The 21861-nt window shown below is 42.9% G+C and overlaps 1 protein-coding gene across 7 annotated transcripts in view; it reads left to right on the top strand.

Moving 5' to 3' along the window:
* CACNA1F (calcium voltage-gated channel subunit alpha1 F) overlaps positions 1 to 21861 on the top strand; it is a 349606-nt gene that overhangs the window by 29454 nt on the left and 298291 nt on the right. For all 7 annotated transcript variants that reach the window (XM_068248313.1, XM_068248312.1, XM_068248314.1 and 4 more), the window contains exons 3-5: positions 5022 to 5298; positions 11823 to 11928; positions 17046 to 17185. In XM_068248313.1, the coding sequence (XP_068104414.1) occupies positions 5022 to 5298; positions 11823 to 11928; positions 17046 to 17185 (523 nt within the window). The remainder of the gene's footprint in view (positions 1 to 5021; positions 5299 to 11822; positions 11929 to 17045; positions 17186 to 21861) is intronic.

Below are 21861 nucleotides of genomic sequence, written 5' to 3' on the forward strand. Positions count from 1 at the left end.
ACCAGGGCACCTATGGCTGGCTAACCTGTACTGGAGATACCTCGGCTTATATTCAGGTCAATAATTTTTTAGTTTTTGTAAGATAAAGTTGGTTGGCTTATACTCGGGTCTGCTTATAATCAAGTATTTATGGTGTTTAATACGAATATTTCATTCATTCAGATCTAGGGTGTCTTATTTCTGTGTTCCCTTTATTTCTTGGGCAGTGTATATTACCATGTCCACGCATATGGAAATTTGCAGTTGCCCAGATCTGCCAAGGTCTCTGGGCTGAGTGGGCTCCATCTTATTTCCACTGTTTGAAATGTAATCTCTTTTCATTTTATTTTGCAGCCAACTGGCTTTTTCCTTTTTAGAACCACGGTCCATATTCAACTAACTTTTTCTTCAAAGATTTTTCCTAGGTGATATTTTCACACCCACTCAATAAAATGCCTTCAGGCCTAGGACCCACTTGCAGCGTTTTGGCCACCATGTGCATTTTGAAAAACGCTTTCATTCATATGTCTAAATAACACAGTTGGAGGTGCCCTGGATATATAACTTTTACAACTATTGTATGCTGGGTAGGAGTGATTTCGTATTAGTAATAGAGGGGCTCACACTCATGACTACTGCTACTGAGGCACTTTGGAAGTGGGCTAGCACCCGTGAAACGCGTTGTCTTATGTGCATGAATAAACATTATTTCTACCAAATGTGGTTTGTTCTTCTAAGGAGGTAAGACGAAATCACTCCTACTCTAGTCTGATAAGGTATATATCCAGGGCGCCTTCCACAGTGTTATTCAGACTAGGATATACCCTTCGGGGGTTTTAGTTTTGCAAACTTCATGTTTTCAAAATCTCAAGGAGAGGGAACTGCCAGCACCTGCATAGCAGACCTTGGATAGGTTATTTTCCGCAGGCTCTGATGGTGGTTGCAAGTTCTTGTAACCCACCCTTGTGAGTATAACACATCTCAAATTTGCTATCACCATCCTTTACAAACTATATTGCACCATTGGGCTCCTGGTCTCTCTCAGCTTTAGAATCTTGGAGGCTGCATGCAACCACCGAGAGTCACACCAGAGTTCGTTCTCATTTACTTTCACTTCAAACGATTTTGCACTGATTTTGAGAAAATCGCAGGGATTTTGCCACAAATTTCATTCAAGTAAGAGAGCGTTTTTTACAACGCAAATGCTGGCCAAAATGCTGCAAGTGGGTCCTAGGCCTTTACCACCAGCAAGATAGAACAAATACTCAGAATAATTTTATCAGTACTTTTTACCTACTTTTTGGTACCTTTTCAATTTCAGAATGCTGAAAAGTTATTTTTACCAGAAGATGAAAAATGATCTCCATCTTTCACAGCACTTTCACATAGTGCATAGCCATTTCACTAACTGTCCCTCAGGGGAGCTCACAATCTAAACCTGATGGATCCTTTTTACTTAATTTTTGGGGGGGCAAGGTTATAGGCCCTGTCCCATGTCATGCTTCTGTCTCATGCTTACATCTATATATTTCTGACTGCAGTCATTGAGCTTTACCTATTGTCCTGATCATCCATACACAAACCAGCATTTTTTTGGATTTAATATGTGTCAGTGGAGCAGCTGATCATATATAAAAACGAACAAGTCGGCTACTATTCGTAAAGCAAGTGAAATATTATGCAGTGTTAGTTGAGGACATCAAACCAACAAATGATGATTCAGATTATACTGTTAATGACTAACTTACATGGTTTATTGCAAGCTTTCAAAACTTTAAGTTTGTTCTTCAGGCATGATGCAGAACGGGATCAGAAAAGTACAGAAGTAATGTGACATACAGAGACTTATATATGATTTTGTATGCTTTTTCAATGATTGCTGAATAAGCCTACAAAATCACGTGAAAGTCTCTGTATGTTACATTACATACATTCTGTATCATGCTTGAGGAAAAAACTTAAAGTCTAAAAAACTTGCAATAAACCGTGTACAATTAGTCTTTAACAGTTTAACCTTAATCAACGTTTGTTGATTTCATGTCTGCCTATGCATGTATAAAGTAGTGTATGGATCGCAGTCTAAGGACAATTTAGGGGGAAGGAGGGGGGATACGTAAAGTGAAGAAAAAAAAAACAACGATTCTTTTTAAATTAAAAAAAAAAAAGACTATCGCCGCAGCAATCAGAGACCACCAGAAGATAGTTCTATTAAGGGAAGAAAAGGAGGTAATTCATTTGGGTGCTAAGCTAAGCAGTGGCTGGATGGTGTACTGGTTAAGGGCTCTGCCTCTGACATGGTAGACCTGGGTTCGAATCTTGGCTCTGCCTGTTCAGTAAGCCAGTAATTCAGTAAGGAGTTCATTGGGCAAGACTCCCTAACACTGCTACTGCCTACTGAGTGCGCTCTAGTGGCTGCCTCGCAAGCGCTTTGAGTCCGACAGGAGAAAGACGCTATACAAATACTGCCATTATTATTATTATTATAAGTTGTATGACTGCGCAATAAACCGTTAAAGCTGCACAGTGCTGAATTGTAAAAAAATAGCCTGGTCACTAGGGGGTGTAAACCTGTGGTCCTCAAGATGTTAAAGTGACACTGAAGCAGAAAAAAAACAAAAACTTAAAGGGGTTCTCTGGTATGTTTAAAAAAGCTAAAACTGACACTTACCTGGGGTTCTATCGACCCCCTGCAGCTGCCCCGCGCCGTCCTCCTCCGATGTTCTGTTCCCCGCCGCCGGTAACCTGCTAATTACTCGTCTTAATTAGACGAATAGAACTGCGGCTGCGCAGCCATGGCCGCGCACGTGCTCGCTTCCGCGCGTGTCATCAGCAGCAGGCGCAGTACAAGAAAACTTTGTACTGCGCCTGCGCAGTAAGCTCCCTAAACGCGCAGCCGCAGTTCTATTCGTCTAGTTAGATGAGTAATTAGCAGGTTACCAGCGGCGGGGAATGGAGCATTGGAGGAGGTTGGCGTGGGACATTATAGCTGCAGGGGGCCTATAGAAGCCCCAGGTAAGTGTCAGTTTTAGCTTTTTTTTAAACATACCAGAGAACCCCTTTAAGGTATAAAGAATTGCATGTGTAGTATGGATAAGTAATAGAACATTACTAGCAAAGAAAATTGGTCTCATTTTTGTTTTCAGTTATAAAGCTTTTTTTTAATTTTTCTATAACATTGTAACATTACATTGTTCTCTAATATTTGCATCTTACAAATTACACTCTGTATTTTAAATGATGAAACAGAGCAGAGCTAATGACCCTTTGAACTTCATGGTAGTAAAATCTTAAAAAAACGAGAAATAGTGAGAGACAAGTTGTGATAAGTGCTTCAGAAAACAGCACTGTAGCTGACCCAAATTGGGTCAGAGAGCTCAGAGAAGCTCTTTTGCATAGATAACAACTGAAGTTTATTAACTCTTCCTGTACTGGAAACAATATGAGACTCATATCTTGGTAAAACCCATCTTGGTAATAGAGGAGGTAGTGGTTTTACAGTGTAACTGTTTGGCATAAATAAAATCTAAAATCACTTCTTTATTTTTATCTGGTAAACAAGTAATAGGAATGCTAACCAGGCAATCCACTATTACTTTTCTTGTTGATAAATGGTCATTCCCCAGTTTACCTGACTCTTATTTGGTACATTGCCACACAAAGGACGTTGCAGGGCATGCTGGGTTGTCCTTTTTTGCTTCTCTACTTTCCCCTCAGACTTAACTAATGCAGCCTGATTGGCTGAAGCCTCTTTCCCTCCTGTTTCCCCTCCCACACCTCTGTTCCTCTCTGGTTGGCCAATATTTCTCATGCTGAGACAATGCACTTTCTATTGCAGAGCTGGGTGGGAGTGCCTGAAGACTGGGAGGAGGGCGGGCAATGCATACACAATCAGGCAGAGGAGAGTAAGGGAGGAAATGACATCAGAATTGGCTTAAAAATAGTCACAGTTAAAGAGACTCTGAAGCGACTTTTAAAACAGCTTTTTACCTTATATTCTACATGGGCATGTTTGCCTCTGCTAAAATGCCGCTCTCCCGCAGCTCTCCCGCAGCAGAACGAGGGGTCTTTACCCCCCAAATCTTTACCCCCCAATCCCCTCCGTAGTGCCCCCAAATCCCCTCCGTAGTGCCCTGCTTGAGGCAGGGCTAACGGCCGCAGCCCTACCTCTCAGCGCGTCTATCAACGCTGATCACCGCCTCTCCCCACCCCTCTCAATCTTCCTTCACTGAGAGGGGCGGGTGAGGCGGAGATCCGCCGCTGATAGACGGCACTGAGAGGCAGGGCTACAGCCGAGAGCTCTGCCTCCAGGAGCAGCAAAATCTACGACCAAGTTGGTGGTGGATTTTGCAGGGGGGATTTGGGGGTAAAGACCCCTCGTTCTGCTGCGGGAGAGCAGCGTTTTAGCAGGGGCAAACATGACCATGTAGAATATAAGGTAAAAAGCTGTTTTAAAAGTCGCTTCAGAGTCTCTTTAAAATGGAGAATCCTAAGAAGGATTTTCTCTTTTTCTACTATGGAAAAATCACTGAAATCAAAATGTGAAAAAGAGAGAATACCAAGAGCCCAATATAGTGTAGTATGTACTGGTAATGTATAATTGGAAGAGTAACAATATTAATTTAATACTCACAAATCAGGGTTACCAATTAGGTAACCACTGTCAAAGCAGGTGGGGAGATTGTCTTGACCCCACTCAGGATTATAAAGTCACTCTCTGTAGTAGAAGAAGGAAGGGAACAACCCTCCACCAAGGGTGGACTTGATGTACATAATAGGATAACAGAGGCGCCAGCAGGATAAAAAACACTAAAAGAACTTAAAAACCCATCTTGGAAATAGAGGATGTGCCACAAACAGGAAGTTAATATCACCAACCATTCCCATTTTATTAAGGTGTATCCATATAAATGGCCCACCCTGTATATGGGCAATTAAGAAGTTGAGATGCACATTTTCATTTGTATATTAGTGCAGACTTGCAGACTGTAATTTCTTGAATGTTTGTACCAATGTCTCATAATTTGTATGCAACTCTCATGCAGAGCCGGCGCCACCTTACTCCAGCGAGGAGGCGGAGCCCTTTATGGAAACTGCAGAGGCGGTCCTGCATTGTTGGCGCTATTCCATGGATGGAGCGATGTTGAATGGTACAGATACACTGAATTCCACCAGCAGTTCCCAGGCTCATAAGAAACGACAGCACTACAGCAAGCACAAGAATCAAGGTGCCAGCGGAGTGCACCGCAGCCCAAGAGCTCTGTTCTGTCTGCACCTTAACAACCCCATACGGAGGGCCTGCATCAGCATTGTGGAATGGAAGTATCCTTTCCTCTTCGTTCTACTGTATACAAGTTTTGAAAAATGAATGCAGAGTAGCATTAGTAACTGGTAAAGGCACAGAATATGCATCTTCTGTTATGTATCCTTAACCTCTTAAGGACTGTAGGGTAACACCCAGGGGTCTAGTCCTGGGAAAAGAAGTGAGTGGACTCACTTGGAGAATTCCTGCGGCGTGGCAAAAATAGGCGTGGTCAAGCACACCGTGGGCGTGGTCATGGGTGGGGCCAAATATACATGACCTTAGCAGTGATGTAAAAGGTCTGCAGAGGAAGTTTGAGCTCTGCCATAGTGTATCCCCCAAAAATAGATGCAATCTGACAGCATTTCACCAAAAAGACACATAATCTGGTAGAAGTTCCTCCAAAATACAGATAATATGGAAGTGGTTCCCCCAAAATAGACAATGTGGCAGCAGCAGTTCCACCAACATACACATAATTTGGAAGCAGTTCCCCAAAATACGCGAAACCTGGCAGCGGAACACCCAAAATACACGTAACACCCAAAGGACATATAATCTGGCAGTAGTGGTCCCCCAAACATACACAATCTGGCAGCAGTTCCCCAAAATACACGTAATCTGGCAGCAGCCGTTCCCCTAACATACACATAATCTGGCAGCTGTTCCCCAAAATACATAACAGCGGTTCCACAAAAATGCAGATAATCTGACAGCAGTTCCCCCAAAATAGGTACCCCCAGGTAGCCAGGTCTATAGGTGTCCCCAGTATAAGTAGCCATGAGAATAGTAGTCCCCAGTATATGTAGCCAGAGGTATAGTTGCCTAGTATATGTAGCCAGGGGTATATGTAGCCAGTGGGATATGTCCCCAGTATATGTAGTCAGGGGTATATGTGCCCAGTATATATAGCCAGTGGTATATGTGCCCAGTATATGTAGCCAGGGGTATATATGCCCTGTATATGTAGGCAGGGGTATATGTGCCCAGTATATGTCGCCAGGGGTATATATGCTCAGTACATGTAGCCAGGGGTATATATGCCCAGTATATGTTGCCAGGGGTATATATGCCCAGTATATGTAGCCAGGGGTATATATGCCCAGTATATGTAGGCAGGGGTATATGTGCCCAGTATATATAGCCAGGGGTATATGTGCCCAGTATATGTAGCCAGGGGTATATATGTCCAGTATATGTAGGCAGGGGTATATGTGCCCAGTATATGTCGCCAGGGGTATATATGCCCAGTACATGTAGCCAGGGGTATATATGCCAAGTATATGTTGCCAGGGGTATATATGTGCCCAGTATATGCAGCCAGGGGTATATATGCCCAGTATATGTAGGCAGGGGTATATGTGCCCAGTATATGTAGCCAGGGGTATATATGCCCAGTATATGTAGGCAGGGGTATATATGCCCAGGTAGCCAGGGGTATATGTCCCCAGTATATGTAGGCAGGTGTATATGTCCCCAGTATATGTAGGCAGGGGTATATGTGCCCAGGTAGCCAGGGGTATATGTCCCCAGTATATGTAGCCAGGGGTATATGTCCCCAGTATATGTAGCCAGGGGTTTATGTCCCCAGTGTATGTAGGCAGAGGTATATGTGCCCAGGTAGCCAGGTGTGGCCCCACCCGGAGGGAGCAAAGCAGAGAAGGCGAGCTGTGGGGATGGGCGGACATCTCCCCCCCCCATCCCTCACCTTCGTGCTCCCCTTCCTGCCTCTCCCCTCCAGTGTTGTTAAGTGTCGGGCCCGGCGGCGAAAGTGGTCGGAGACTTACCTCGTTCCAGCCGCAAGGGACGCTCTGCTCTGTGTGCGGCTAGTCTGGTCTTCTAGCCGCACACAGAGCGGAGCGTCCCTTGCGGCTGGAAGAAGGCGGAAAGTCTCTGCCCACTTTCGCCGCCGGGCCCGACATTTCAAAACGCTGGAGGGGAGAGGCAGGAAGGTGAGCACGAAGGTGAGGGATAGAGATGTCCGCCCATCCCCACTGTCCCCATAGCTCGCCTTCTCTGCGCTGCTCCCCTCCACACAAGACAGGGTGAACGGCGTTCACTCTGAAGAAAAAGTGGGTGGACGACGTTCACCCGCGTCCACGCAGGACTCGACCCCTGGTAACACCCCCATAGTGACCAGGCTATTTTTTTTACAACTCAGGCCCCTGCAGCTTTAAGGGCTCGCTGCAGGGCTGTACAACTCAGCACACAAGTGATTCCCCCCCCTTTTCTGCCCTCCAACAGAGCTTTCTGTTGGTGGGCTGTGATCACTCATGCAGTGTTTATTTATTTATATATTTTAAATAAATCTGCTATTCTTTTATGTATTTATTTTCTAAAATGACACTTTATTTGAAGTATGACTGCATTTGGAACTGCATAATGGTGCAGTTTCTGTCCTCACAGGCATCAGGACTTGATCCTTCAGGCGCAAGTTCAAGGCCCAATGCTGTACAGATGCATCATTAGCTTGAAGACTAGCAACGCGTTGTGCTGGTATGGACGGGTGAGCGTGCTTCGCACAATGGAGTGGCACAAATTGGGCATGGCCAAGATGATCCACCAAGCTGGTCACTCGTTGATGCATAGAAGGGGGATCAGAACACCTCTGTACACACACTAAATTCTTGGCAGAGGCAACCCCTACCTGGAAACTACTAGTCAGTGCAGGGAAACGTTAAGTAAGATTAATAATTCAATATTTGTGTGTATGGGAGCTGAATAAACCTTATTATGCACCTGATGCAATGATCACTTTAAACTTAGGTTTTCTACCTTTAAAACAAAAGTCGTGTCTGACTCATCAGTTTATTTTAATATCATGTTTGTTTAAACAATGCAACTCCCGCATGTAATGTAATCTAATGTTGAGATCTGAGGACTCACTATCCAAAATTTGCTGGGGGCCCGGCAATTTCTAGTTATGCCCCTGCTCAACTCTATGAAATTCTGCAGTTGTGATCAGCTGCTGAGTAGTTGTGTCAAGGCTGACTCCTGACTGATCACCTCTTACCACTATTGCCAGTTAGTTTTGGAACACCAATGCGGACAGCATTAGCTGTTGACATTGGGGAGGTATAGGAGTTAGCTAGTAGGATGGGTTGTGTATTCTAAATTTTCACAGCATATTTAATATTACTGCTAAGGGACACCTAAAGTGAGAAGGAAATGGAGGCTGACATGTTTATTTTCTTTTAAACGATGCAAATTGTGACTTTCCAATTGGTCCCAATAGAGAGATCACACTAGTGTTGTCAGTGAATAAACATGTCCGTAAATCCCCACTCCTCCCGGTTAATAGAGTTTAAATATTGAACTGGGTCTATGGAAATTTTGGAGGTGAGTCAGATATACCATACCAATCACAAGAAAGTCATACTGTATGTCAATAATAATTTAAACTAGAAATGTTATTAAACATTTTAAAAAGTCAAAACATTACAGACATTCTAAAAAGTAACCATCCCAGTCCGTTTCTAATCCAATGTAATATATTTACATATAAAGAGTGCGTACACACTGTACATATTGTAACAAGACTATGCTTGGCAAACATTGGTGGTAAATCTATATGTTATGAGGTTATTCAGATCCTCCGTTCCACTATTAGATCTCATATATATGTATATAAGGTACTGACGAACAAAGTATTTTTAACAAGACAGAGCACTCAGCTCGACACGTTTTGTGAAGATATTACTTCCTCAGGAGGTGGCTCTTGAATACAATGTACAGTGGCTTACAAAAGTATTTGGCCCCCTTGAAGTTTTCCACATTTTGTCATATTTCTGCCACAAACATGAATCAATTTTATTGGAATTCCACGTGAAAGACCAATACAAAGTGGTGTACATGTGAGAAGTGGAACGAAAATCATACATGATTCCAAACATTTTTTAGAAATCAATAACTGCAAAGTGGGGTGTGCGTAATTATTTAGCCCCCTGAGTCAATACTTTGTAGAACCACCTTTTGCTGCCATTACAGCCGCCAGTCTTTTAGGGTATGTCTCTACCGGCTTTGCACATCTAGAGACTGAAATCCTTGCCCATTCTTCTTTACAAAACAGCTCCAGCTCAGTCAGATTAGATGGACAGCGTTTGTGAACAGCAGTTTTCCGATCTTGCCACAAATCCTCGATTTGATTTAGATCTGGACTTTGACTGGGCCATTCTAACACATGAATATGTTTTGTTTTAAACCATTCCATTGTTGCCCTGGCTTTATGTTTAGGGTCATTGTCCTGCTGGAAGGTGAACCTCTGCCCCAGTCTCAAGTCTTTTGCAGACTCCAAGAGGTTTTCTTCCAAGATTTCCCTGTATTTGGCACCATTTTTCCATCAACTCTGACCAGCTTCCCTGTCCCTGCTGAAGAGAAGCACCCCCAGAGCATGATGCTGCCACCACCATATTTGACAGTGGAGATGGTGCATTCTGAGTAATGTGCAGTGTTAGTTTTCTGCCACACATAGCGTTTTGCATTTTGGCCAAAAAGTTCCATTTTGGTCTCATCTGACCAGAGCACCTTCTTCCACATATTTGCTGTGTCCCCACATGGCTTGTGGCAAACTGCAAACGGGACGTCTTATGCTTTCTGTTAACAATGGCTTTCTTCTTGCCACTCTTTCATAAAGGCCAATTTTGTGCAGTGCACGACTAATAGTTGTCCTATGGACAGAGTCTCCCACCTGAGCTGTAGATCTCTGCAGCTCGTCCAGAGTCACCATGGGCCTCTTGACTGCATTTCTGATCAGTGCTCTCCTTGTTCGGCCTGTGAGTTTAGGTGGATGGCCTTGTCTTGGTAGGTTTACAGTTGTGCCATACTCCTTCCATTTCTGAATGATCGCTTGAACAGTGCTCCGTGGGATGTTCAAGGCTTTAGAAATCTTTTTGTAGCCTAAGCTTGCTTTAAATTTCTCAATAACTTTATCCCTGACCTGTCTGGTGTGTTCTCTGGACTTCATGGTGTTGTTGCTCCCAATATTCTCATTAGACAACCTCTGAGGTCGTCACAGAGCAGCTGTATTTGTACTGACATTAGATTACACACATGTGCACTCTATTTAGTCATTAGCACTCATCAGGCAATGTCTATGGGCAACTGACTGCACTCAGACCAAAGGGGGCTGAATAATTACGCACACCCCACTTTGCAGTCATTGATTTTTAAAAAAGACATACCCTAAAAGACTGGCAGCTGTAATTGCAGTAAAAGGTGGTTCTACAAAGTATTGACTCAGGGGGCAGAATAATTACGCACACCCCACTTTGCAGTTATTTATTTGTAAAAAATGTTTGGAATGATGTAGGATTTTCGATCCACTTCTCACATGTACACCACTTTGTATTGGTCTTTCACGTGGAATTCCAATAAAATTGATGCATGTTTGTGGCAGTAATGTGACAAAATGTGGAAAACTTCAAGGGGGCCGAATACTTTTGCAACCCACTGTAAATCACCCATTGTTTTTTATAAGGAAGAGTTTTTTTATTCCATTTTAATATGATCATTTTTCGAGCGTAGGCAACCAGAGTCCTGAAGGCTTTCATTTTGTGGGTTGATAGGAGTTTATTCTCTAGGCTGCCTAACAGTAAGACCTCTGGTGAGAAGGGCAGAGTTTCTGAATTTCTGCATGTATTTGTTGGCAGTAAGGCACTATGTGGGTGCATTGCCAAAATACATGGAAAAAAAATAGCTCCTATTACTTTGAATCTATTGCATTTTCCTGCAGATGTGGGATAGATTATTTCCGTCTCGGGACGCAATGTTAACTGTGAAAGAGAAATCAATAATACTTTCCCATTTTTCTGTTGTTAATTCCGGAATGTCAGACTGCCACTTTTTACGAAGATCTTCAGCAATCCCTCGCCCCCAAGGAGGAAAAAGTGGTCACAACATTCTCTAAATTTTCTTTTATGATTTCTTCTTCTATGGGGTGAGATATGACTAGTAATGTACATTCTTTGAAATGAGATTGGGCGGCAAATGCATGCATTAGCTGTATGTATCTAAAGTACATGTAAGGGGGCAAGTTAAATTCGTGCTTTAAGACAGAAAAGGATTTGAGGGTGTTGTAATCTACAATGTTAGCATGTCTGGTTATGCTGTGGTCTACCCAGATCTTAGTGTCTGGCATCGTTAGGAATTGTGGCAAAGTATGGTTTGCCCAAAGTGGGGTATATGGAGAGATTTGCCCTGGTTGTGACATCAGAAAATTCACCTCTTGGCCTCGATTCACTAAAGCGTGATAACTGCTATCACAGCAGTTATCACGCGATCTGCCGAGCGGATCAGTAAAGACCAGCCTTATCAGCCTGCCGACAGACTGTACACAGGCAAACTGCCATCAGAACAGCCGCCCCGCGGGCGGGTCTGACGACCCGTCGTTTGAAGGAATCAGGCGTGTGTACTCGCCTTAACTTGTAAGCATCCTACTCAAATTGTACGGCTGTTTTGTAGAAGGCACAAATGCTATTTTTTTTGTTGTTGCATAAAACCTTTGGGCATTTTTATGTGAATCTCTTTCCTTAAAACTTAACACCAGACCCTTTGATATCCTTATCCTCATGACCATCTTTGCTAATTGTGTGGCACTGGGTGTCTACATACCTTTTCCCGAAGATGATTCCAATACCGCCAACCACAACCTGGTGAGTAGAGCTTACTGAAGCATGTACTGTATTTTTCGGACAAATGCTGGGAACACACTATACGTTTTTCACGTTCAATTCTCTGCTCGATCAGTTTTTCCTCTCGATTCTCCACAGATTTTCTTACTTTCCGCTAGTTTTTCTTTCCATTCAGTTCTATGAGGAATCGAGCGGTAAAACGATCAAGAGGAATATTGGACATGACGGAATTTATCAATCGAACGCATCTATCGAAACTAAGCGTGTGTTCCCAGCATAAGACGCTCCTGACCATAAGATGCACCTAGGTTAAGAGGACAAAAACCAGGGGAAAATATATATACTAAACCTGGTGCATCCATGGTGAAGGGGCATCTTGTGGATTATACCCCCTCTGTATCTCATGCCCCCTTGTACCTCTTGTGTCTTCCTGTGTCCTCCTCTGTCACCTTGTGTCATCCTTGTGTCCTCAGGCCCCTTTGTGTCCTTCTCTATGCCCCTTCGTGTCCACCTTGTGTCCTCCTCTATGCCCCTTTGTGTCCCCCTTGTTTCCTCCTCTATGCCCCTTTGTGTCCCCATGTGTCCTCCTCTATGCCCCTTTGTGCCCCCCTTGTGTCCTCCTCTATGCCCCTTTGTGTCCCCCTGTGTGCTCCGTTTGTCCCCCTGTGTCCTCCTCTGCATGGGCACAGTACAGGGAGCTCCCGGAATTGCAGCGGGTTGGAGGTTCGTATTGGCAGGCGTTCACAAGTCAGGAACTCTCTGCATTTGGACTATAAGAGGCAGTGACTTGTCACCCCACTTTTGGGGGAGAAAAAGTGAGTCTTATAGTCCAAAAAAATAAAGTATATAAACTGTGGGCATGCCTGTGAGATGATTGTTACTTATTGCTGGTTATTCCTGCAATTGTGGGAGGACAAATCAAAGTACTTTCTGCTCCACTTGTGAGACTATGGACACATAGCAAGAAGCAGCTATTCTCACTGAAATCTTCTTGGAGCTTGATCCTTTAGGCAGCAGGAACACTGTATTTAAAGCAGACCATTATAATAGTCATATCAGAAATGTGTATGTATGGAGTTGTAATCGTATGGAGAATGGAGTTCTTAGCCCTGAGCCTAGAAGACACTTCTAGACACTTGAACCAAGGAGATTATCAGTAGGCCACACATGCCGCCCATTGGCCTATGCTGAGATTAGACACAAGGGCCTGATTGTGACAGCCACAATAAGTAGCCATAGGCTGCGATTGGGAAACAAATCCTCATCATAAAACCTCCAGTGAGCATACCTGTGAGACTCTTGTGATTCCTGGCTATCACTACAAACAAATTATAGCATCACTGGAATCATGAATGAAAGCCCTCATTATCTGAAACTCAGGCAACCGGAAGTTTCAACTAACTGGCATGCCTGAGGGGATAATGGGGACTATGCCTTGGGGGGTTCTGCAGGGAAGAAAATACTCACCGGGTGTCCAGCGCTGTCTTCTAACCTTCCTGTAGCTCCTAGCGGCTTCCTGGTATCTGTACGCGGCTGACGGCATGTCACGTCACCTGAGGTGGGTAAGGTGACACGCGTGGAGCAGTACATGGAGGATGCCGGAAAGCAGCTAGGAGCTACAAGAAGGTTAGAAGACGCATTGGACACTCGGTGGAAATTTTATGGTATCAGTGCATTTTATTTTGCATGAGCATATGGTGCCTGCATCTCCCTAGATTTCTGTAGTCAGGGACTGAGATCATCTTTCTGATTAATCACCGTACCCAGGGCAACTAGGCTGTCTAATAATAGACCTAGGTGGTCAGTAGTATCTGCAGAGGCAGATACATTCATGCAGCACTCTAGCAGATGATTACCGGTTTTTTTGTGTGTATAAGTTATTATTTAGGATAAAGACTAGTATTGAATTCCAGTAATTTACAGCAACCCATCAGATTTTAGCTGTCAGTAGCAACACAGTCTTAAGGTAGCCACACACGATACAATAAAATGATCTATTTTTACGACAATTTGATAAAAAAATGATCGGTTGTACAGAAAAATCGAAAAGCCTTTTTTAATTTGAGAAATCTGAAATTCTTATTTTTATGTGTCGATCATTGGTTGTGGATTTTTCTGATTAATTTTTCTGACATTGAATGTTGCGGGGTAGGTTGTCTTAATGTATAGACCCAAGCAAATCTTTCAGAGTTATCAATCTTTACAGCCTTTACATGTGTATATTTTATAATTATAGCAAGCAGATTGCGGTGATTATGGTGGCCGCACGTGATAGGCATCCTTTTCACACCAGCAGACAGCAGAGCACGTGGATTTAGAGACCTCAGAGAAAGCAGCATGAAGACAGCTGGATTCTCCTCCCTCTCCTAGTCTGATTTATATGCTAAGCTACCAGCGGTTATGGCTAATTTTAAACCGTTGAAGCAGTAATGAGTTTTAATCCTGCACTCTGGGCTTTTCCCTGGGGGGAGGGATGGGGAACCCCTCAGCATAAAGGAGGAGGTAGTGGGTGAAGCGGGATTTTGCTGCAGACTTTCTCGGAATAGGTTACGTAAGGCTGCTGATATTGTCATTAATGTCAGACCACGATTTGAGTTTTATTTATACACGTGTCTTTTTCATACTCTATAGTGGTTCAAACAGAACATTGAACAATTCAAGCACATCTTTCTCCATGGAGGAGCATACAGTCTAATGTCCCTAGAGGGGACAGCCTGATACACTAAGCAAAATGCAATCATTCGGATTAATACAGGCCAGTGAATTTGCTTGCCGGGTGGGATGCAATCCCATCCTGCCCAGCCCACAAAGCAGCTGAACTGTGCAGAGGACCACAGACTCCAACGGCCCCCTGTTATGAATAGGAATTATTGCTTTTTCACAATTCCCTATTAATTACCCGGAATCACACTGTGCAGTTTTGGTAAAATACATACACATAAAATGTACATTTGTCCCAGAGTAAAGAGCTCTATGAATTACTTTTTTCTGTGTTGCTATGTCTACTGCCTAATGTCACAGGTTTTGGACAAGTCCATCTCCTTATGGGGGATTCTCAATATCCCCTTTATTCATTGTAAAAGTACTCCCAGGAAAGGATAAGTACAAAGATGAGGAATGGCATCCCTACTCGCTTGCGCGCTATTTTGTCAAGTAGATTGAGTAAATGCCATTCAGGAAGTGCTTTTGAAAATAAAGAAAACCCTGAGAAATCCCATGAGGATATTGTCATACGCCCCCTTGTGGCCACACCGCACAATGCCTTTCAGCACACGGACCATCCAATCTCGTGGACGCAATCGATGAGCTGAAACCGCTGGAATTTTGGCAGCAGACAGACCAGAGGGAGGCGTGTGATCTATTAAACACAAAATACTAGGCTGCCCACCACCTCTTTTTGATGGGAAGAGAAGCCCCAATCTGCCTGATACTAATACTTGCAAATAGAACGATTAAAACATAGACTGTTCTGACTAATAACAACAATTCTCAGTAGCAATCTTCAGAAGCTAGAATTCTTTCTGTGTGTGGCTGAATAGCAGGTGTAGCCAAAAGATAAATGACTTTTAGAAGTCTTTTATTATAAATGCAATATAAATAATTAATATATACAGAAAATCATTAAAATCAACAATTATAGAGACAATAGTAGCGCAGGATAAAAATAAACAGGGGAAGAAAATACGAATACTTAGGTTCAGGTGGAAATGTCCGCTTTGGAAGTCTTAGCGCATGGAAAAAATCCTTTGTTCCAGAACTAAGAAACAGAACCAGCCCTCGGTCCTCCAGCTGGTTCTGGCAGGATGGAAAATGGATAGAACTCCTCCTCTCTGCCTGAAGCTTTGTTTTATTGAAGCTAGTTTTGGGGTGGGACCACGCCTGCCCCTCTGGTGGACAACCAATCACAGTCCATATCCGTGGAGAGAGATTTTAGGTTTAAACTTATATACCCCTGTCATTCAAAAACGATAAATGCCACATTTGCGCTGATAACAGATTAATACACAGTGGCTCCGGGGGATCATACAGAGATCAAGAATCATGAGTCTAGCCCAAGTGGTTGCACCAAAATTAATATCTCAGCCTAGGAAAGAGCTAGGAACCTCCACGATATCTTAAAACGTGCACCATTTCATCTGCACTTAAATGTGTTATTATCATTGAGATAGTCAGTGGCATTCTGCTACAATCTTACCAAAAAATGACTGGGTATACTTTCCACTTTATGCTATCCATAGTAGGAATCATGCTGAGCTGCTGCCAGGCTGTCTGGGGGAATGTAGGTTCTGAATAGGCCACCTGTTGTGTGTTTCCTGACTATTCCTGTGTATGCTGTCATGCACAGGTAACTGTGACGAGGTTAATTACCTGGTCTGAGTTGTCACAGGTATGTGAAAAACTGTCTTTTGTCTACTTATCGCTATTAGGAAGGGAGTTTTCTGCCACATTGAGATTTTGCTATGGGCCAGTTTGGTTTATACTTGTGTATTAATCAAAAATTGTCGGTATAATGTGTAATAACAAGAATTAATCAATGTATTATATCAAAATTCGATAAAATTCCAGACAGACATTTAAAAGGACAAAACGTGTATTTGCAGAGCCTGTTACAAACAAATTCCTGGCCAGCCAAGAATACCAACATCCACAAAGCATATACAGCCCATACACACTCCCTGACTACCTGAGATGATAATAGTATACTAGCAGATCAGTATTGATAGATAATCAGTTAGCTTGACTCCACTTGCAAGCAATGAATCCAGTACGCCTATGACGACAAAATTGGCTGTATCACTAGTAAGCAAGCAATGCACTTTGCATCATTCATTGTAGTGCCAACTGTCCAGCATCTCAAGGGCAGGAACAAACATCACTCTTAGTCATGACGACATCTAGGCAGTCTCAGATCAATGCTTTAGCAAAAGTTCATGCTGGTTAGCAAAGCATTCTGCAATATGATATATGTGCACAAATAGATTTATATGGTTTATACTTTTTTTTATGGTTTATACTTATGCCACTGCACTGAACAAACCTAGCATTGTGTTTTGGGTTGTTGGACAAATTGGTAGTGCCCGTAGCACAGAAATAAAAATAAACTGTGAGCTGATTTATCTGTTTCTGGTATGTCACAGGAACAAGTGGAATACATCTTCCTCATCATCTTCACTGTGGAAAGCTTCCTCAAAATCATCGCCTATGGGCTGGTCATGCACCCCAGTGCCTACATCAGAAACGGTTGGAATCTGCTGGATTTTGTCATTGTAGTTATCGGGTGAGTGATAAAATTCAGTGAGACCACAGATCCTCCATTAGGTCTCCCTGCCAAACAGTCTTTACTACACATATCAGGTCTACTTTATGGGTTTCATGGCCTGAAGTATTTGAAGGAAGAAGGTCGTTTTTGCCCACATCAACCTGTATGCAGCCATCCTCAGACCCATGAGGTCAATTTAATAGCTACTATTTTCCTTAGAGCAGAACTACAGTCACTATATATAAATGTCTAAACTATAGCATTGCACAAGTAATGCTTGTTCTTTCTGAAGCTAAAAAGTCTTACTTTTATTTTCCATGGAGTGTGGTCATATGACTATACAAGATGAATGCTGGGAGATACATTCTCTGTCTATTTTTACTGATGTTATCTTCGAGTTCTACGCCCCACCTCTTGTATGTCTGAAGCTATGGCAGTCTACTACCATTTTACATATTTTCTTTGGGCTGTGGTGAAGTGAATCTTCCTGCAGAATCAGTTTATGTGCCAAGCATGACTGGTTTGTGCCCAGTTTTAGTAACAACAGAACACCGTAGGAAATAAATCGACACTGATTGTCAATGACACAATGACAACAATAAGTTGCAGCAGTGCTGAAAATAAGCAGGTACAATAACAGTACAATAATAATAATCAAAACAGTTAGCAACAGTGCTGGGGTGCAACAACTGTGCATCTTAAGGAGGAAAACAAGGGTAGGGGGAGGGGCATGGAGAGAGTTCAAGAGTTTTACAGCACAGGGGAAGAAAGTGTTCCTGTGCCTTGAGGTCTTGGTGGAGTCGGCCCGGATCCTCCGGCCTGATGGGAGCAGACTGAAGAAATGATTGCCTGGGTGTGAGGGATTGTTGGCAATCATCATTACTCTGGATCCCAGTCTGGATTGCAGGATTTCCCAATTATTCTCTACACTGATCTGATGACCCTCTGATTGTTGTGTCTGTCGCTGGCAGAGGAGCTGGCTTTTCAGACCAGGATGGATGAACAGTGGACAGATTCTATGGAGTAGCAGGGCCTTCAGTTGGCGAAGGAAGAATAGTCTTTGCTGGGCCTTCTTCTGGGTTGAGATGGTGTTGGCCTTCCTACTCAGGTCGTCAGAGATGTTTATGTCCATGAGGTGGACACTGGATACTTTCGACTCCGGTGCTGTCAATATATATTGGGGGAGGGTTGGTGACATGCTTTCTGAAGTCAATGACCAATGATGGTTTTGGTTGTATTTAGGACCAGCTTGTTCTCACTACCCCAGTGGGGGATTCTATCAACCTCTTGACGGTATGCCTGCTCATCATTCTAATTTACAATGCCAACAATAGAAATATCGTTAGCAAATTTGATGACTTTCATGGAGTTTTCCATGGATGTGCAGTTATTTGTGTACAGCAGGCTTGTCAAACCGGTCCTTCGTGGGCCGAGGTCCTCACACATTTTTTACACAGCTCAAATTTATTGATGGGTCTGAATCAGGATCAATGGGAGTTACTTTCCCTTGACACTGGTGGACATCCTCTTAACACTCCAAGCAACTGTAATATCTCTTCTTGGTATTGGTTCTGAAAAAATATATTTTGTCAAACTGTACACTTGTCAGTAAAGAAAACGATTTTATCTCCTGCCAATGTTCTTAGTGTAAATAAGTTCTCAGGATCCGCACCGTCTAAAATCTTCTTTTATTTCAGCTTTTTAAAATTCCATAGCAGGCATAAATATGTGTATCACACAGCCATGACGCACAGCGTTTCAGAATAGCTCTTTCTTCAGATGGCGTCAGACACACACTCAATCAACAGACAAAAAAGCCTTGCTTAAATAGTTCCAAAGTGGACCTGATGGAAGACTTCTCATTAGCATAAATGCAAATATATGCAAATACATATCCCTTTCCAAGCCAATAGGAATACTGCCTACACATCTCCATAGAGGTTAATATGTTTTCAAGCCAGAGACAGAAACAGCCAAAGCTTCACAGGAATCTTTGATGGAAAACTTCTCATTAACATAAATGCAAATATATGTAAATACATATCCTTTTCAAAGCCAATAGGACTACTGCCTACACACCTCCATAGAGGCTAATATGTTTTCAAGCCAGAGACAAAACAGCCAAAGCTTCACAGGAATCTTGTAAAAGTTACTCTGACACAGCATACCACACACAAAGGTGCAGAGCCAGTGTCACTCATTGTAACAAATCCTCAGCAATGGGGTCAGCTAAACTTGTACTAGCTGATCACATCCATTTCAGCATAAAGATTGTCTCTAGCCAATCATCTGCAAGGTTATAGTATAAACTTCAAGACTGACATCACAGCCCACCAATCACACTTCTCAAACCGCACCGCGCATCAAAACGCACTAACGCATCAAAACGCACTAAAACAGCAAAACGCACTAAAACAGCAAATGACGCCGACAACCGTCTCAAAACCGCCTCAAAACCGCCTCAAAACCGCACGCTTCGCCGCATCTGTACGCATCGGCGGCCAATCCGCTTCAAAAGCGACAACATCCGCCCAAAAATTTTTATTGCGTAAGACCAATGCGAAAAATACATTAAATCGCAGCCAACACGCCTAGTGTCCGGGGTGGGATCTATCTTCTCCAATATTGCTATTTTTTTAGATAGAATCTTGAAGCCAATTGTTTTGACCCTGGACTCTTACCTTAGAGATACACATCAATTTTTGGAAACCATTTCTTCCTGTTCTGAACTGTCGGATGATGTCCTTCTTGTTACAATGGATGTAAATAGTTTATACACCTCGATACCACATGAGGGTGGTGTCGAGGCTGTTGATCACTATCTAATGATCTGTACAGATTTTGATATAGAACAAAGAGGCTTTTTGCTAAAACTGTTAGATATAGTTTTAAGATATAACTATTTCTTGTTTGGCGACACATTCTACATGCAGCGTAGAGGTACGGCGATGGGCTCGAACGTGGCCCCATCCTATGCAAATTTATTTTTAGGCCTCTATGAGGATGCTTTTGTGTATTCTAATTTGCATTTTTGTAAACATGCTTTACTTTGGCGTCGGTATATCGACGATATTTTTTGTTTGTGGGCGGGGCCACATTCGAGCCTAGAGCTATTTGTAGAACAGTTACATGTGGCGTGTCCTGCCATTAAGCTAACTCTTACTAGCAGTACAGACAGGGTGAGTTTTTTGGATACATGGGTCATCAAGCAGAATGGGAAGTTAATTACAGATTTATTCATAAAACCTACAGACAGGAATTCCATTTTGCATTTTGATAGTTTTCATGTTCCCCACGTTAAGAGTAATATACCCAAAGGGCAGTATAAAAGATTAGAGCGGATAGTGAGTGATCCAGAGGTGAGAAAGAATAGGCTAGAGGAGATGAAATATAAATTTTTAGCTAGGAATTATCCTTTGAAATATTTGGATTATGAAGGTAAGGTGGTGAGAAGTACAGGTGGGAGGGTAGAGAGAGTGAGTAGGAAAGGACAGAAGGGTAGTTTGAATCACAGAATCCCGTGTGTCACCACGTACAATGTGCTATCTGAGAAAATTGCAGGGGTTATCAATAGATTTTGGCCTATGCTGCGAGAGGGTTTACCATATGTACGTGAATTTCACGAATTTCCTTTGATGTCTTATAAAAGGGCACCCTCCCTAAGAGACATAATTGTTAAAGGCGATATAGGTTCAGAAAAAAAGAATTTGATTACACGGAATGGAACATATCCTTGTTTACAGTGTCATTTATGTAGCTACATTGTGAAGGGTGACACATTTACCCATCCCTGCAGGGGCACTAAATTTAAGATCAGGGGTCACTTTAGTTGTGACTCCAGATTTGTTGTTTATATGTTGAAGTGCCCCTGTGGGATTGGGTATGTGGGAAAAACAACACAAGCCCTTAGAGATAGAATCTCATCCCACAAATCTAATATTAGAAACAAAAATATGGAATTGTCAGTGTCTCAGCATTTCACCGAATATGGTCACAGATTATCGCAGTTAAGGGTGCAAGTGCTAGAGGGGGTCCCGATCCCGAGGAGGGGAGGCGATAGACACCTGTTATTATCTAAGAGAGAACATTATTGGATCAAGAAACTTGATACCTTAGAACCCAAAGGATTGAATAGAGATTATGATGTAGCTAACATTATGTTCTAATGGGCCTTAATAATTGATTTTAATGGTGATTTTTATGGTGGATACACAATGGGAATTGAAACATCTGCGGGGCTGGGACTGACATTGCAGCCCACTTAGTGGAATTATGTGCATGAGTTTGTATGCATGTACGCAGTGAAGTTTTGAAGCGGACGAAACGCCATATACAGTATTGAGCATTGATGCGTAACGGCCGCATTGGATGTACGCATTGAGGCCTTTGGGCGGACGCTGTCGCCTTTGAGGCTGATTGGTCGCTTATGCGTACTGGTCGCGTCAAAGGCGTGTTGGCTGCGATTTAATGTATTTTTCGCATTGGTCTTACGCAATAAAAATTTTTGGGCGGATGTTGTCGCTTTTGAAGCGGATTGGCCGCCGATGCGTACAGATGCGGCGAAGCGTGCGGTTTTGAGGCGGTTTTGAGGCGGTTTTGAGACGGTTGTCGGCGTCATTTGCTGTTTTAGTGCGTTTTGCTGTTTTAGTGCGTTTTGATGCGTTAGTGCGTTTTGATGCGCGGTGCGGTTTGAG

Source organism: Hyperolius riggenbachi, chromosome 8 (assembly GCF_040937935.1).
Source record: "Hyperolius riggenbachi isolate aHypRig1 chromosome 8, aHypRig1.pri, whole genome shotgun sequence".
Classification (NCBI taxonomy): Eukaryota; Metazoa; Chordata; class Amphibia; order Anura; family Hyperoliidae; genus Hyperolius; species Hyperolius riggenbachi.